The sequence below is a fragment of the Phacochoerus africanus genome, chromosome 7 (genome assembly GCF_016906955.1).
Source record: "Phacochoerus africanus isolate WHEZ1 chromosome 7, ROS_Pafr_v1, whole genome shotgun sequence".
Classification (NCBI taxonomy): Eukaryota; Metazoa; Chordata; class Mammalia; order Artiodactyla; family Suidae; genus Phacochoerus; species Phacochoerus africanus.
The window spans coordinates 24,896,553-24,911,968 of NC_062550.1; the positions used below are offsets into that span (position 1 = coordinate 24,896,553).

At 39.2% G+C, this 15,416-nt stretch overlaps 1 protein-coding gene across 1 annotated transcript in view; it reads right to left on the reverse strand.

Annotated features, from left to right (window-relative positions):
• The window catches only part of SARNP (SAP domain containing ribonucleoprotein), a 54,189-nt gene that overhangs the window by 37,723 nt on the left and 1,050 nt on the right, over positions 1 to 15,416 (reverse strand). The window contains exons 2-6 of the mRNA XM_047786857.1: positions 7,592 to 7,691; positions 5,550 to 5,596; positions 5,255 to 5,322; positions 1,301 to 1,352; positions 235 to 308 (exon numbers count right to left, since the gene is read on the reverse strand). Of these exons, the coding sequence (XP_047642813.1) occupies positions 235 to 308; positions 1,301 to 1,352; positions 5,255 to 5,322; positions 5,550 to 5,596; positions 7,592 to 7,691 (341 nt within the window). The remainder of the gene's footprint in view (positions 1 to 234; positions 309 to 1,300; positions 1,353 to 5,254; positions 5,323 to 5,549; positions 5,597 to 7,591; positions 7,692 to 15,416) is intronic.

Sequence of the window (15,416 nt, forward strand, 5' to 3'; positions counted from 1 at the left end):
ATCCAGAGAATAGCTAAAAGGAAGTCTTATCAGAGTTGAGAGTAGCAGTGAGTTCCTGACTTTTACCTATTATTTAAAATTCTGCTTGATGATAAAATCCAAACTATATCATACCTTTCTTTTAATCAAGGCCTCTATTCTCTTAAAATCAACAATTACATGTAAAACCTAGGAACCCACTCCCTTAGCTTCCTAGTGTCACTATCTCAGGTCCAAAAGGCTGGGGACACTCACCTAGCTGCCCGGGCAGCTTTCTTACTTTCCAAGCTCACAGGTACATTGAATCGTTCAGCTCTCTTCTGCATCCTCTAAGTGATAATGGACAAAAGAAGTAGAAGAGAAAATTCAATTTCTGGTTTCCTTCTTTTAAAAGAAAAGTTGTTTAGAGGTGTGTATCTTTAGAACATCATTTTTTTTTACCAAAATGGGAAAATACTACAAATATTATTTTATAACTTGCTTTTTCCATTTATCTGACAAATACTCTTCAATACAATTTTTAACATCTGCATGGCCTTCTGCTGTACCATGGTGCACACTTATTTAACCAATTCTCTACTGTATATTACAATGAAAAATACTATCAGGAGTATTTTCTTGAAGTCTAAACTGACAATCCTAGAGGATATCAGGTTGTATCCAGCCCAAGGCTTAACTCAACAGCTCTTTCCAGAAAGCAAACACAAAAAGACTATTATTATACTCAAGTCCTCAAAAACAAAAGGGAAAGGATAAAATAAAACCCACATTCTGCATCAAGCCAAGAAGACAAAAGCTGTGTTTGGTTGACCTTTGAAAATGGATCAAAGGAACAGCTTGGTTCCAACACTAGTTGTACTCTTTCAGTTAGAAATGAGGCAGTGTTGTCCGATGCCACCTCTATTTTAAAGGTACAAAAAAACCCAGTGATCTTGACTGGAATCTAGTTTCAGATATCTTGAGACAGAATCCAGAGACATTTCAATCTCAACAGCTAGCTAGTAGTAACTTAAGAGCAACATCGTCTCTTGTTACTTATCATCTATTCCAAGATATAATTTTCCCGAACTTCTAATAGTAGTTTGTAAACATCTTAACAAGAGTTAAGACCAGAATACGATACAAAAAGACTAGGGCTTTAAAGGTGACTATGCCAGTCCATGTATTTTCCCAAGTATAGCTGGTGGAAAAATCACCAATACCACAATCTGTCAGTACTGATTGTCTGCCTATGAGCAAAATTTTTTTAAAGTGATGATACAGAATAAAGAGTAAGAAACAGGAAGATATATACAGACTGCTCTTCTGAAAGAATACTTACCTCAGTCTGTGGTATTTCAGATGTAATTTTTACCACTTTTTTCTCTGCTGCCCTGGAAAAGAGATTTTTAAAATCAGAAAACTTCTATTCTAAACCAAAACCTTAGAATTGTATAAAAATTCACCTGAATCATGTCCTTTGTCCCATTATCTCTCTGCCACCCCTTAGACCAAAAAAACCATGAAGCTCATTAGATCTTCAATTCCTTGAACTGTCATCTATTGATAAAAGAGTTCAAACAACAAACTGCATACTTTGCCAGTGTAAGAAAGTAACCAGAAAAGAAGTCTGGCTAAATACATCGGGCTTAAGGGAAACACTCAAAGGACACTAGAAACCATTTCATTTACTTTAAGGAACTTTAAATGTACTTCTGGACTAATGACTGTCTGATCCTCATTTAAATATCTGCTCTCAATTTTCATCACAACAATTAATGAGTGCTCTACAAGGTCTGGTTTCCTTCTTTTACAAATCCCTTATTTCTCCCATGGGGACCATAGCTCCAAGCTGGAACAGTCAAAGTGAGACAAATAAAAATGCCAAAGGGAGTAGGAAGAAAAAAGGCTAAGGGGAGTCTGAATTAGGAAAACATGTAAGTTACTAGTCAAAAGGTTTAAGAGAAAACAAAAGAAGGGGGACCAGAGGGGCGGGAGACAAAGTTCGGAAGTACCCAGGATAAATGGAAGGGCATTAACCCTCCACCAAACAACTCCCATAAAACTGTGGGTCATAACCAGTCTCATTAAGGTCCCTCATTTAGAGACATGGGCGGCTTTTGTTCTGATATCCTGGACACTTTTTCCCATTTGATGCCCTGAAAGGTAGTAATGGTTTAATGGCATTTTCAGAGGAAGCAATTCTGGAACAGGAACTTACTCTCTCCTCCATCCTTTTGTTGAAGGTCCCTGAACTGACAGATAAGCAATGAGAGCCCCCTGCTGACCATAACTAAGTCCTGCAATATTTAACTGTCGGCTGTGGGGGTGGGGGAATCAAACTAGGAACAGAGGTCTTTAATCTCAAAGACAAAGCAAGGGGAATCTCCTTTTCGATGTTCAAAGAATCTGTATTAGCTCTGTATATTCTGACTTTTAAAGAAGTATCTGATTTTTTTCCATTTCCTGGCCATCTTTCCTTCCCAAACCCTTTCCATTTTGTAGAGGCAGAGAGGGACACTGAAGTTTAATGTTTTACTTGAAGTCCAATGCCACTAAGAAAGCAGTTCTCTCCATCAAACCCCAAGCTAATGATTTCTTCCACATCCCCATCTTAAAGCACAATCACTGCAGTACACCTCATGGTAGAAAAGAATTGGAGGGTGGAAGCTTCCTTTAGCTGTTTAAACTCCCTCAGGCACAATTAAGTTCAAGCAATAAATACACACCTTATTCTGGGACTCATGGGAAATTTTTTCTCGTCACTAAGGAGTTTCTATCATACCCACAGTCACATACACAACAATCTCCAAACTACAGAGACCCAGAACCTTTTGTACATACTATCCCTTTAAAGAGCAAAAACACAACCCCTCCAACGCACACTTTTAATTTCCTTGTTTAGAAATTCATTGATAAAATTAAAGTTTAAAAAAAAACAAGAGAATTACACATTTTACATATTATAAAGATAATGACCTCCTACAAATTTTCAAACTTACTTTTAACCCACACAGGCCAATTATCTCTATATTTACCTTGTCTTCCTTCTTGCCCCTTAAGTCCCCAAAACCTCTCTACTCTAAAGCTATCCTATTAGTCATTTTCTTAAGGCATTATATCTAAACATAAACTTCCTGTGATGGAGTTCCTGTTGTGGCACAGTGGAAATGAATCCAACTAGTAACCATAAGGTTGCAGGTTCGATCCCTGGCCTCGCTCAGTGGGTTAAGGATCTGACCTTGCTGTGAAGTGTGGTGTAGGTCGAAGATGAGGCTCGGATTCCACGTTGCTGTGGCTGTGGTGAGGACCGGCAGCTACAGTTCTGATTGGACCCCTAGCCTGGGAACCTCTATATGTTGTGGGTGTGGCCCTAAAAAGCAAAAAAACAAAAACAACAACAACGAAAAAAACAAAAAAAACCCCAAACTTCCTGTGATGAAAGATAACTAAATGGCTTTAGAAAGGAATAATATTTGACAAAATCTAATAAAACATTAAATGCACATTCCCTGAGATGCAGCAAATCCATTGCTAGAAATTTATACTTGCATACATTAAAAACTAGTTGTATAAGGACATGTAGCACTACATTATTTGCAATTATGAATAATCTAAATGCCCATCAACAGGAGACTGGTGAAATTATTGTTCAATCATAGAATGGAATGCTATTAGTTGCCAGAAAGAATAAGTTGATAACTACTAAATCTGGGTGATGGGTTCATGTGGATCTATATACTATTTTTTATAATTTTTTGTATGTATTTATAATATCCCATAACAAGCTTAAAAAAAAAGAGACCTACCACTTACTAGGAAAATTATCCATATTTAATAGGTTTGACAGGAGTATTAAATAAGAATACATGCAAAATACTTAGAATTTCACCTATTATATAACTAATGTTTAAAAGAGGATATTATTACATGATATAGAGAGATCTCCATATGTGGGGAGAAAAAATCAAGAAACTGATAATACACGTCATGTGTACAAATGTATCCATACACACACCACGCCCACACACCACCATGTTAAAATATTTCAAAATAACATACTGAACGGAGATCCTGTCATGGCGCAATGGTTAACAACTCCGACTAGGAACCATGAGGTTGTGGGTTCGTTCCCTGGCCTTGCTCAGTGGGTTAAGGATCCAGCGTTGCTGTGAGCTGTGGTGTGGGTCGCAGACGCTGCTTGGATCCCACGTTGCTATGGCTCTGGCGCAGGCCAGTGGCTACAGCTCCGATTAGACCCCCAGCCTGGGAACCTCCATATGCCTCAGAAGCGGCTCAAGAAAAGGCAAACACACACACACACAAAAATACTGAAAGAGTTCTCGTTGTGGCTCAGTGGTTAACGAACCCAACTAGAATCCATGAGGACTCGGGTTTGATCCCTGGCCTCACTCAATGGGTTAAGCATCTGGCGTTGCCATGAGCTGTGGCATAGGTTGCAGATGTGGCTCGGATCCCACGTTGCTGTGGCTGTGGTGTAGACCAGCAGCTATAGCTCTGATTGGACCCTTAGCCAGGGAACTTCCACATGCTATGGGTGCGGACCTAAAAAAACCAAAAAAAAAAAAGTATTGAAAACCTCTGGGAAGTCAGGTGGGGGTGGAGACAAGATACTTAATTTTCAATTTATATATCCCTCTATGTACTATTTGACTTTCTACTTATACATGTATTGCCTTTTATAATTAAATGGATTAATACGGCTATAAGAAACAAAAGTGTTAAAAAGGACTCAACTGTTCTTAGTGTGCTGGAGTTAAGACAGCCAGATGTTTGTGGGAAACACCAAATAAAAGATGCTTATAATCAAGCTTGTGGAATAATTTAAGCAACCAAGATCCACTTTTCACTCTAGTACTTTGTCCTCCCCTCCTCCACTGTAAATCAAACAGGAAGAGAGAATACAGCATTACTTGAGATGTAACCTCTGTTCAGCATCTTCCTCCATTACAAAATTCTTTACATGCAGAAAACCTTCATGATTCTCTATACAGAAAGAGAATCATCTATTAAGGTGATACAGCAAAGGCTGGGAGAACTAAACTTTACCTGGGATTGAAGTCTCCTGGTCCTAATTATGTATTACATAACCCAGAGACAAACCTACTTTGCCTTACTGGGACCAAGTACTTGAAATGAAGTAGACATTTCTGAAAATACGTGATCTAATGAGAAATGAAAAAGCCAATGCAAACGTGTAGGAGATGAACAGAGTGAAACACTAAAAAACCCAGACCTGTCTGCTCTGTATTCATTATAAAAAAGGGATAGTTACACATCAACAGTTTTTTCAGGAGGTTCTTCCTCTTTGACAGGCAGTTCTATGGGCTTCGGCTCTTCTTCCTAAAACCAAATGAAACAGGACGGTTAATGTAAATTAAGAGTAAATACCTGTCAAAGAGAAGAATATGAGACTGCCAAAATGAACCAGTCTTTCAGAAGCTGCATTCCCCCTTTATGCTCCCCTAACAAGTTAGCATGTAAGCCCTCTAATATCTGCTGCTCAGCAATGTGACCAAGGCAGTGGCACACTGCCAGGCTAGTGACTAACCTTACTCTCTCCAACTCACCTCTGTTTCATCTCCCAGTACATCTTCTTCATTTGCCTCCTCTTCAGCTAAAGAATATTAAAATATTTAGGTCAAGCCCTGCTACAAAACCATCTTGATCACTGCACTTAGGCTAAAATTATAATCAGTTTGTTGCCCCAAAATAAAATTCAATAATGAAGGCAGAAATGATGTTCATAAAATTTGCTCCACATGGAGAAGATAAAACTATATTCTCTACCTAACATCAATACGAAGTTGAATACCAGCTAGACTGAAGAATTAAATGTGATGAGGTCAAACTATAACATTAACAAAAAGTAATGTGTGAGAATTTAGTGGTGGGGAAGAATTTCTAAAAAACAAACCAAAAAACCCCAAAGCAAAAGTAATATGCAAAAAACTGCAGATTTTTCAAACCAGGGAAGGACACTACAGAAAAAGAAACAATGACAAAGACGACATTTGTGTCTATATATACGGTTACTAGAATATAGAAGAAATGTCTGCAAACTAAGTAAATGATGTGAATCCCATCAGAGAAAAGGGCAAAGGAGAAACCCAAAGAACCACAAACAAAAGAAATGTTTAGACTTTTTAAGGCACCATAGAAAAAGAAACAAATGACAAAGAAGATATTTGTGTCTAAAACCAACATGGGGATAGTTACCAGAATACTGAAGAAATGACTGCAAAGGAAGTAAATGATGTAAATCCCAAAAGAACAATGGGCAAAGGAGAAAGGTAACAAACCACAAACTTTTTAATAATTCGAGGAATGTAAATTGAAACCACCAAGAGATAAGCAAAAATTAAGTCACTTGACAAGACGATGTCAACTTTAGGTTTGTGGAGGAGATATAAGAACCCTCATGTACTGATGATGAGATTTATAGAGCAATTTAGAAAAACAATTTGGCAGTGTTTAGTCACATTAAGTATACATTTATGTACTTATCAGCAACCCCATTCCTGGGTATATAACCCAGAAAGACTCTCAGGAATTTAAGGGAATATGAAAGAAATAGTTCCGGAGGCAACAAAGGAGCATCAGTCACTGAGTGAACTAAATAAAACGTGGTGAATTCTATACATCAGAATAACCTTGCAGGAATTAGAATCAATACATTAGATGACCATATAGCCACACACCCCACAAATATATCTTAAAACATGGTACTCTGAGGGAAAGGTAAGAAAAATAAAGTAAGACTATGGACTCATTGCCAATTACATAAAAATACTGTACACCAAACAACACTACCTGGTTTACAAGGACGAGGACAAAAAATATATACATTAGAATAGCTGGGGCAAAAGGCACAGGAATAAAAGGGAATAAATAATAAAAATTAGAGAAGGATGACAGTATGCCTTAAATGAAGTTGTTTTTCTTTTTAAAAAGGTGGAATTAGAGAATGTCAGAGTTTGAAGGGACCAGAGATTACCTAGGTTCATGGATTTCAAAGGTGGAGACACTTGTCTCACTTCACAGACCAGAACAGACACTTAGCCATGAAAACAGTGGCCATCCTAAATTATCTAGTAAATTTCTGGCACAAGAGGAATCAGAAATCAAAATTTTCCAATTCTGAGTCTAACGATACTTGCTGTACCATACTACCTTCAAAATATCTGCTGAGGAGTTCCCTTTGTGACAGTGGAATCAGTGGTATCTCTGCACCACCAGGATGCAGGTTCAGTGCCCAGCCTGGCACTGTGGGTTAAGGATCTGGTGTTGCTGCAGCTGTGGCATAAGTCACATATAGCTCAGATCTAATCCCTGGCCCAGGAACTCCATGTGCCATGGGGTAGCCAAAAAAAAGGAAAAAAAAAATCTGCTGAAATATAATTACAATGTCTTTTCTTAAAAGGTGGGGGGGGGGGGGGGGTATTTCTTTCTTTTCACTATAACCACTGTTTTCGATGACCAAGTTTTCTGGACAGAGTTAATTAAGACCTCACATCATCAACAACTTACAGGAAAAGAACTCTTCCATATGGCAGAGCTTAAAAATTAATCCCCACATTCACATTACTCTTTGTCTCCACAGAGCACTCACCATGCTCTTCAAGATATGCCTGGAGCCTGTTGATGAGATCTTGTTTTATTCCCTTGGTCTCCAAACCACGAGCAAGACACTCCTGCTTTAGTTCAGCAAGCTGAGAAAAAAGAATAAAGCTTTTCCTTAATTTATAGAATGAACTGGTGGGGGTTAAAAAAAAAAAAAAAAGAGGTAGTTCTCACAAGAAAGAAAAAGAAAAGAAAGTTCAACTCCAAGCTACTGCTCTTAATCCCACCAAGCCTCTAGGTCCACAAAGACAGTCCACCCCTAACAATAACAATATCCAATATACAAGAGGATTTTTCTTTTCCTTTTTTTTTTTAACTAAAAAAAAAGCTGCATTAGAAGCATGCAGAAGTTTTGGGGTCAGGGATCAAATGTGTACCATGGCTATAACCAGAGACACAGCAATGACAATGCTAGCTCCTTAACCCACTGAGCCACAAGGGAACTCCCAAGAAGACTTTTATAACAGATGGTAAAGAATATCCTACTTTAATAAAGTTCTGATCTATTCATGCATTTATTTATTATTATAAAACCTCGGAGTTCCCGTCGTGGCGCAGTGTTAACGAATCCGACTAGGAACCATGAGGTTGCGGGTTCGGTCCCTGCCCTTGCTCAGTGGCGTTGCCATGAGCTGTGGTGTAGGTTGCAGACGAGGCTCGGATCCCGTGTTGCTGTGGCTCTGGCGTAGGCCAGTGGCTACAGCTCCGATTCGACCCCTAGCCTGGGAACCTCCATATGCCGCGGGAGCGGCCCAAAGAAATAGCAAAAAGACCCCCCCCCCCAAAAAAAAAAATCTTTAGTTATTTTCCTAAATAATAATTGTACCAGTTCATATAAGAATGAATCTTTAGGGAGTTCCCGTCGTGGCTCAGTGGTTAATGAATCCGACTAGGAACCATGAGGTTGCAGGTTTGATTCCTGGCCTTGCTCAGTGGGTTGGGGATCTGGCGTTGCTATGAGCTGTGGTGTAGGTTGCAGACGTGGCTCGGATCCTGCACTGCTGTGGCTGTGGCATAAGCCGGCAGCTACAGCTCCGATTAGACCCCTAGCCTGGAACCTCCATATGTTGAGGGAGTGGTCCTAGAAAAGGCAAAAAGACAAAAAAAAAAAAAAAGCAGATTCTCCTTACTATCAATTATCCAGGTCCTTTACTGCAATCTACCATATACAAGGATACAAGTCTGATCACAGCAGAATTAGGTAGATGTATTACCCAGCTTAATGTTAACAAGGAATGGATTAAAGGATTTTTGCCAAAATGGAAAAAACTATGTAATGGCGTGAAACAGAGTTCTGCTAAAGGTTTTAAAATCAGTAACTTGACTAAAGATATAACAAGTATGCTTATCAACTTTGCAGACAATAGATGGAAGGAGAATTGATAAATTACTAGAGACCTAAAGGAGTGGCTGGCTCTTTAGGGAAAACGATGAGCCAAAATGAAGATTCCATTTAGAAGGAATAAGGTATACTTATAAAGTACTACACTTACATTAGAAATTTAAATTGTTCAAAAACCAGATGAACAAGATCTGGTTCAACAGTAACTCAAAGGATACAAGTGCAAAGAGGGTTAACAGTATGATTTGCTACCAAAGTAATTCTAGGTTAAGGGTAACTGAATAAATAGGATCTATATTAGATGATGTAATAGCCTTACTGGGCTCTACATCCTCATTTTAAGAAGTATGATGACATCCTAAGCTAAGGACAACCACCAAGAAAAGGAAGGTTCCATAAACTCTGGATGCAGATCAGTGCACAAGAAGATATCTGTCCTGAAAAAAGACTTTGCTAGTTTTAAAGTACATATCTAAGACCAACGAGTAGAAGTTAGAAAGCAGATTCCTATGGAAGAAAGACCTTTACAACTAAGGGAGTATGCTCATTATCTCCAGAAGGTTTTCAACCAAGGCATCATTGGGAAATGGAAAGGGGGAGTTTTTTTTTTTTTTTTTTTTTCCTGATTGGGCAGATTGAATGTTCAGTAAGTGGGGAAGGCAGGCAGGGAGGAATGCTATATGGAAAACTATTCTATTCAATAAGCCCACAGGTAATCATCCCTTAAAAGTATGTTGTGGTATTGTCACTGCAGTGGCTGGGGTTGCTAGTGTGATGCAGGTTTGATCTCTGGTCCAGGAACTTCCATATGTCAACCCTCATCCCCAAACAAGGAACACACACAGCCCCCATATAATGTATGTATACACGAGATGCTTGACATAGATAAATTAACACTAGCTGAATGTGGGAAGAAGTTTTTTAAGGACAAGGGTAGGAGGGAAACTTTTTATCATATATGGTCTTGCTACCTTTAGAATTGTGAACTTGTACATGAACTATCTATTTAAAAATTAAACTTTCAGTATCAATCTAAACAAATTACTTTTCAGTATTAATGAGGCATTTTTCATTCTACCTCAGAGAAAAAAGACTGATCAATTGACTATACAACTTTTCACATTAATCATTCATTGATCTGTGATTTCCACTAATTTATTAATCTTGAATTTTGTTTTTTTTGTTTTCCTTTTTTGGCCCTCGGTGTATGGAGTTTCCAAGCCAGGGATCAGATCATAGTTATGACCTAAGCCACAGCTGCAGCAATGCCACATTCTTAACCCAGATCTCTGTGCCAGGCCAGAGACTGAACCTGAGTCCCAGCACTCCCAAGATACCACCAATCATGTTGTACCACAGCAGGAACTCCTAATCTTGAATTTTGATTCAAATCTTTCTTATCTGTTCTTCTTTTTTTTTTTTTTTTGTCTTTTTGCCTTTTCTAGGGCCGCTCCTGGGGCATATGGAGGTTCCCAGGCTAGGGGTCTAATCAGAGCTGTAGCTGCTGGCCTACACCAGAGCCACAGCAATGCAAGATCCAAACTGCGTCTGAGACCTACACCACAGCTCAAGGCAACACCAGATCCTTAACCCACTGAGCAAGGCCAGGGATCAAACCCGAAACCTCATGGTTCCTAGTTGGATTCATTAACCACTGAGCCACGACGGGAACTCCTCTCATCTGTTATTTCCAGACCTGTTTGTAAACCTTTGATGAGAGACTTTTTACATCACTTATAACTTCGTGCCAGTGGAACTGAAATTTCAAGTACTAACACCTACCAGGCAAAGGGCTAAATACTTTGTACTTTTTTGGGGCTTTGTTTGTGCGTATGGTTTTTTGTTGCTTTTTTCTTTGTTTTTTGTCTTTTTAGGGCCTCACCCACAGCATATGGAAGTTTCCAGGCTATGGGTGGAATCAGAGTCTTAGCCACTGGCCCATGCTACAGCCATAGCAATGCCAGATCCAAGCTGCATCTGTCACCTACGCTGCAGCTTGAGGCAACGCTGAATGAGGCCAGGGATCAAACCCACAACCTCATGGATACCAATCATGGATACCAAGAATGAGGCCAGGGATCAAACCCACAACCTCATGGATACCAATCATGGATACCAATCAGGTTCTTAACCTGCTGAGCCTAAACAGGAACTCCCAAGGGCTAAGTCATTTCCTCATTTAATCCTTACATCTATGTGGTTGGTATTATGATCACATTTCATAAATGGAAGAAAATGAGGCTTAAATTTTTATTTGCTTAAAATTACCTAGTGGAGTTCCTCCTGTGGTGTAGTGGTTTAAGAACCTGACTACAGCAGCTCAGGTTGCTGTGGAGGCATGGGTTTGATCCCTGGCCTGGCGCAGTGGGGTTGAAGGATCCGGCATTGCCTCAGCTGCAACATGGGTCACAGTTGCAGCCCAGATTCAATCTCTGGCCTGGGAACTTCCACACACCGAGGGTACAGCCACTTAAAAAAAAAAAAAAAAAAATCACCCAGCTAGAAAATAGTGGAGCCAATACACCAGTTCAGATCTCTTTGATTTAAGCCCAATTATAACCACCAGGATAAAGCACTGCTGCTCTCATGTGCACACTCTATTTCTCTCACCATTTCTCTCTCACCTCTCCTCCTCAGCCTCCTTGCTAGGTCTTCTTCCACCCAACCCTGTAAATACAGATATTCACTAAGATTCTGGCTCTGGCCTTCTTATCCTTCCACTTGCATCAAAGGCTTTTTCACTTCCCAGAATCCAATTATTGGCAAAATATACCTTCAAAATATACCCAGAATCTAATCCCTTCTTGTCTTTCTTAACATACAGATTATCATAAAAACTCTTCAGCCCCTGAACCTCATTATAGTTTATTCTCAACAAAGTAGAGTGATCTTTTGATAATTTGAGTCAGAACATGTCATTCCTCTATTTGAAAATCCTCCACTGGTTTCCTATCTCATTAAGGGTCAAAGCCAGAATCTTAATGATCACCTCTAAGGGCCTCTTATAATACTTTGCACAAGGCTCACTCTTTCACTTCCTCCAAGCTTTTGCTTAAACATCACCTTCTCAATGAGGCCTTCCCCTAGTCATTTAAAATTATAATACCCTTCCTCCCACTACACTCCCTATTTCTATTTTTCTCTACAAATCTTATCACTATTTGATATACTATAATTTTTACTTACTTATTCCCCTAGCAAAATATAAGCTCCATGACACAAGTTTTTCTGCTTTGTTCGTTGCTGTATGTTCATTACCTATGGTAGCTGGGACACAGTAGGCAATTCATATATATTTTTGAATAAGTCTCAAACCTTTATTATCAGACTTCTCAGCTCTTGAGCAGGAGACCCACATTCCCAAATGACTACTACTGGTATCTCCTAGTCTATGTCTCAAAGGCACTTATGCCCCAAACTGAACTTTCCTGTGTAAAACTGGCTTCTCCTCCTTCCAACCTAGACTAAAGGTATCACTATTGGGAGTCAACTTTCATTCCTCTCACATCTAACTGACCTATAAATATTTATAATTCTATATCCTGGGGGTTCCCGTCGTGGCTCAGTGGGTAACAAATCTGACTAGGAACCATGAGGTTGCGGGTTCAATCCCTGGCCTTGCTCAGTGGGTTAAGGATCCCATGTTGCTGTGGCTGTGGTGTAGTCCAGAGGCTACAGCTCCTATTCGCCCCCAGCCTGGGAACCTCCATATGCCACGGGAGCAGCCCAAGAAATGGCAAAAAAAGACCAAAAAAAAAAGTATAATTCTATATCCCAAATTTATTTCAAATTCATTCCTACTCTAAAAGCTACTATCTTACATCAAGTCTTAATAAGTTTATTCACCTGATAGTTACTGAGTACCCATTATGTGTCAAGCATTATCTCAGAAAAATAATCATAAACAGAACAGAAAGAGTTCTTGCCCACATAGAGCTTACATTTTAGTAAGGAAACAAGGCAATCAATGATCATATACATGTTTAATTGATTAAAAAAAAGAAGTACAGGGAATTCCCTTGGGGTACAGCGGGTTAAGGATCCAGTGTTGTCGCTGCAGCAGCTCAGGTCACTGCCGTGGTGCAGGTTCAATTCCTAGCCCGGGAGTTTTCACATGCTATAGTGCAGCCAAAAGTAAATTAGTAGTACAGGGGCCTATGAAAGTATTTAAAAAGTGGTCTGACCTTGTGTATGGATGGACAGAACCTATCCTACCTAAGAGTTCCTTGGATAAATGGGTTTTTTGCTTGTTTGCGGGGGGGTGGGTGGGGGGGGTGGCTGCATTCATGGCATATGGAAGTTCACAAGCCAGGGCATGAATCTGAGCCACAGCTGTGACTTATGCCACAGCTTCGGCAATGCCAGGTCCTTAACCCACTACTCTGGATAAATGATGTTTGACTGATACCTGAAGGGCAACAGTCAATTAGACAAAAGGTATGGGGGGCAGGGGTGGCAAAAGCATTGTGGCCAAAAGCATTTGTAAAGGTTCTGAGTCCTGAGCAGTGATTAAGAACATGGGTTTTGGAGACAGTCTGCCTGGATTTGAGGCACCACTTATTAGCTGCATGACCTAGGGCAAGTTAACCAATCTCTCTCAGCTTCCACTTTTCTCATTTTGAAATGGGGACAATACAGGTATTTACCTTATTAACTTAGGATTATTGTGAGAATTAAATCAATTAATGTATACAAACAGCTTTGAACCATGTTTGCTACACAGTAAATCCTATGTAAATTCTGGGAAATGAAATAAAGCCACTGTATTTGGAGTGTGAGAATGAGAAACTAAGCTCACGAGATTGGCCAGGATATCAATTAAAAGGTTTTAAGCAGGGGAGTGACTATTATAATAAAACTTAACTGGTGAAATTTCTGCCTCTCCAGACCTCAACTTCCTTACTGCAGAAAGAACACAAAATGATCACATCAGCTCCTCCTTTCAAATTTCCAAAAGCTCCCCACTTTCTGCCTACATGACAAAAACCAAATACGTTACACACTTAGCAGTCTTTTTCTGTATCACTCCAATATACCTCTAGTCACACAGTTCACCAACTTTCCTTTCCAAACTATCTCCAACCATCAACACACATGCACTTTATTCTTCAACGTTACAAATGTCTCACTGTTCTCAACACTCTAGTACACCCTTGTTCTTTCCCCTGCAGTTCCTTTTCTCACTACTGATTGAAAATTCAGTACTATTACAGTTCAGAGCATTTTCACTTACAATTCAGCTTCTCTTTCGAACTGTGCTAAAATGACTGCATTCCTATGAAGTCTTCAGAAATTTGTAGTTGATGTGAACTTACATATCAATTCACAGATATTTTTCCTTCCTACTTCAAAGCTTGTTCCTTTCCTCTGAAAGCCCACACTAAAACCCCAAATTCTCTTTATAAAAACAGAAAGTTTTGGTTTTTTTTTTAAGAGATACTCCTTGGGTCAACCCAAAAGTCAGGATCACTCCATCAAGATCAACAGTGGAACCGAACCAAATATTAACCATCCTAGATGTCAGAATTAAAGGCATGGGTTCTTAACCAGAGGTCCATGGACTCCTCAGGGCTACAAGGTAGTCCTATGACGCCCCTCAAATTGCATACAAAGTATCTGTACATGCCTCTTTATGGGGAGAGGGTCCATACCTTTCATCAGAGTTTCAAAGATATGTGTGACCTCCAAAAGGTTAAGAAGTGCTCTAGAGAAAAAGCAAAGACAAGCAATATATGATTAAAAGACTGACTCTTTTTTAGGCTGTCAGGACTGCCTCCTGTTTCCTTAGACTATACTACCAGAAATCAGGTCAGAGGCTATTATCCAATCAAAATCAAATTTAATATGGAACTGACGAATACAGTTTTTTATGGAAGGAGGAACTCCATAAATCAACACAAAATCCATAAAGTCAAGTCACAAGGCTGGTGACTTTATGGGTTTCAAAAATGTAAATAATGTGAAGAAAATATTAGATCTCCTATTCATATTTCCTTTTTATCCAATTCATTCAAAAATTCTTTTCCTATTTTATAACATAACAGTATAGTAGTACATAATTTATATAAGTACACAAATAATGGAGATGGTCACTCAACTCTGTTTACTTGTCATCCTATTAGGAGACCACTGATACAATCTGCACATTTCAGTACTAAGTTAACTAACTCCAAGATGACACAAAAGCTCACTAGTACAGCTTAGAATCCAAGAGTAAGAAATCTATCAACTTTCACAGGAAGACAAACTGGTGTCAACTAATCAGTGACTAAAAGGACCTCTCTCCACCCTTACTTTCCTTACACTTTAAAAACAAAACAAAACAAAACTCATCAAGCTTTAAAGAATCGGTTTTCAGCTTGGGCTAAATCAGCCTGGTTTGCCAAAGGTTCCCCAGGATGTGACCAAAATATGTGATGGGGAAACTACTTGTGAAGCCACAAATGGACAACTAATCAAGATATTCTCTATT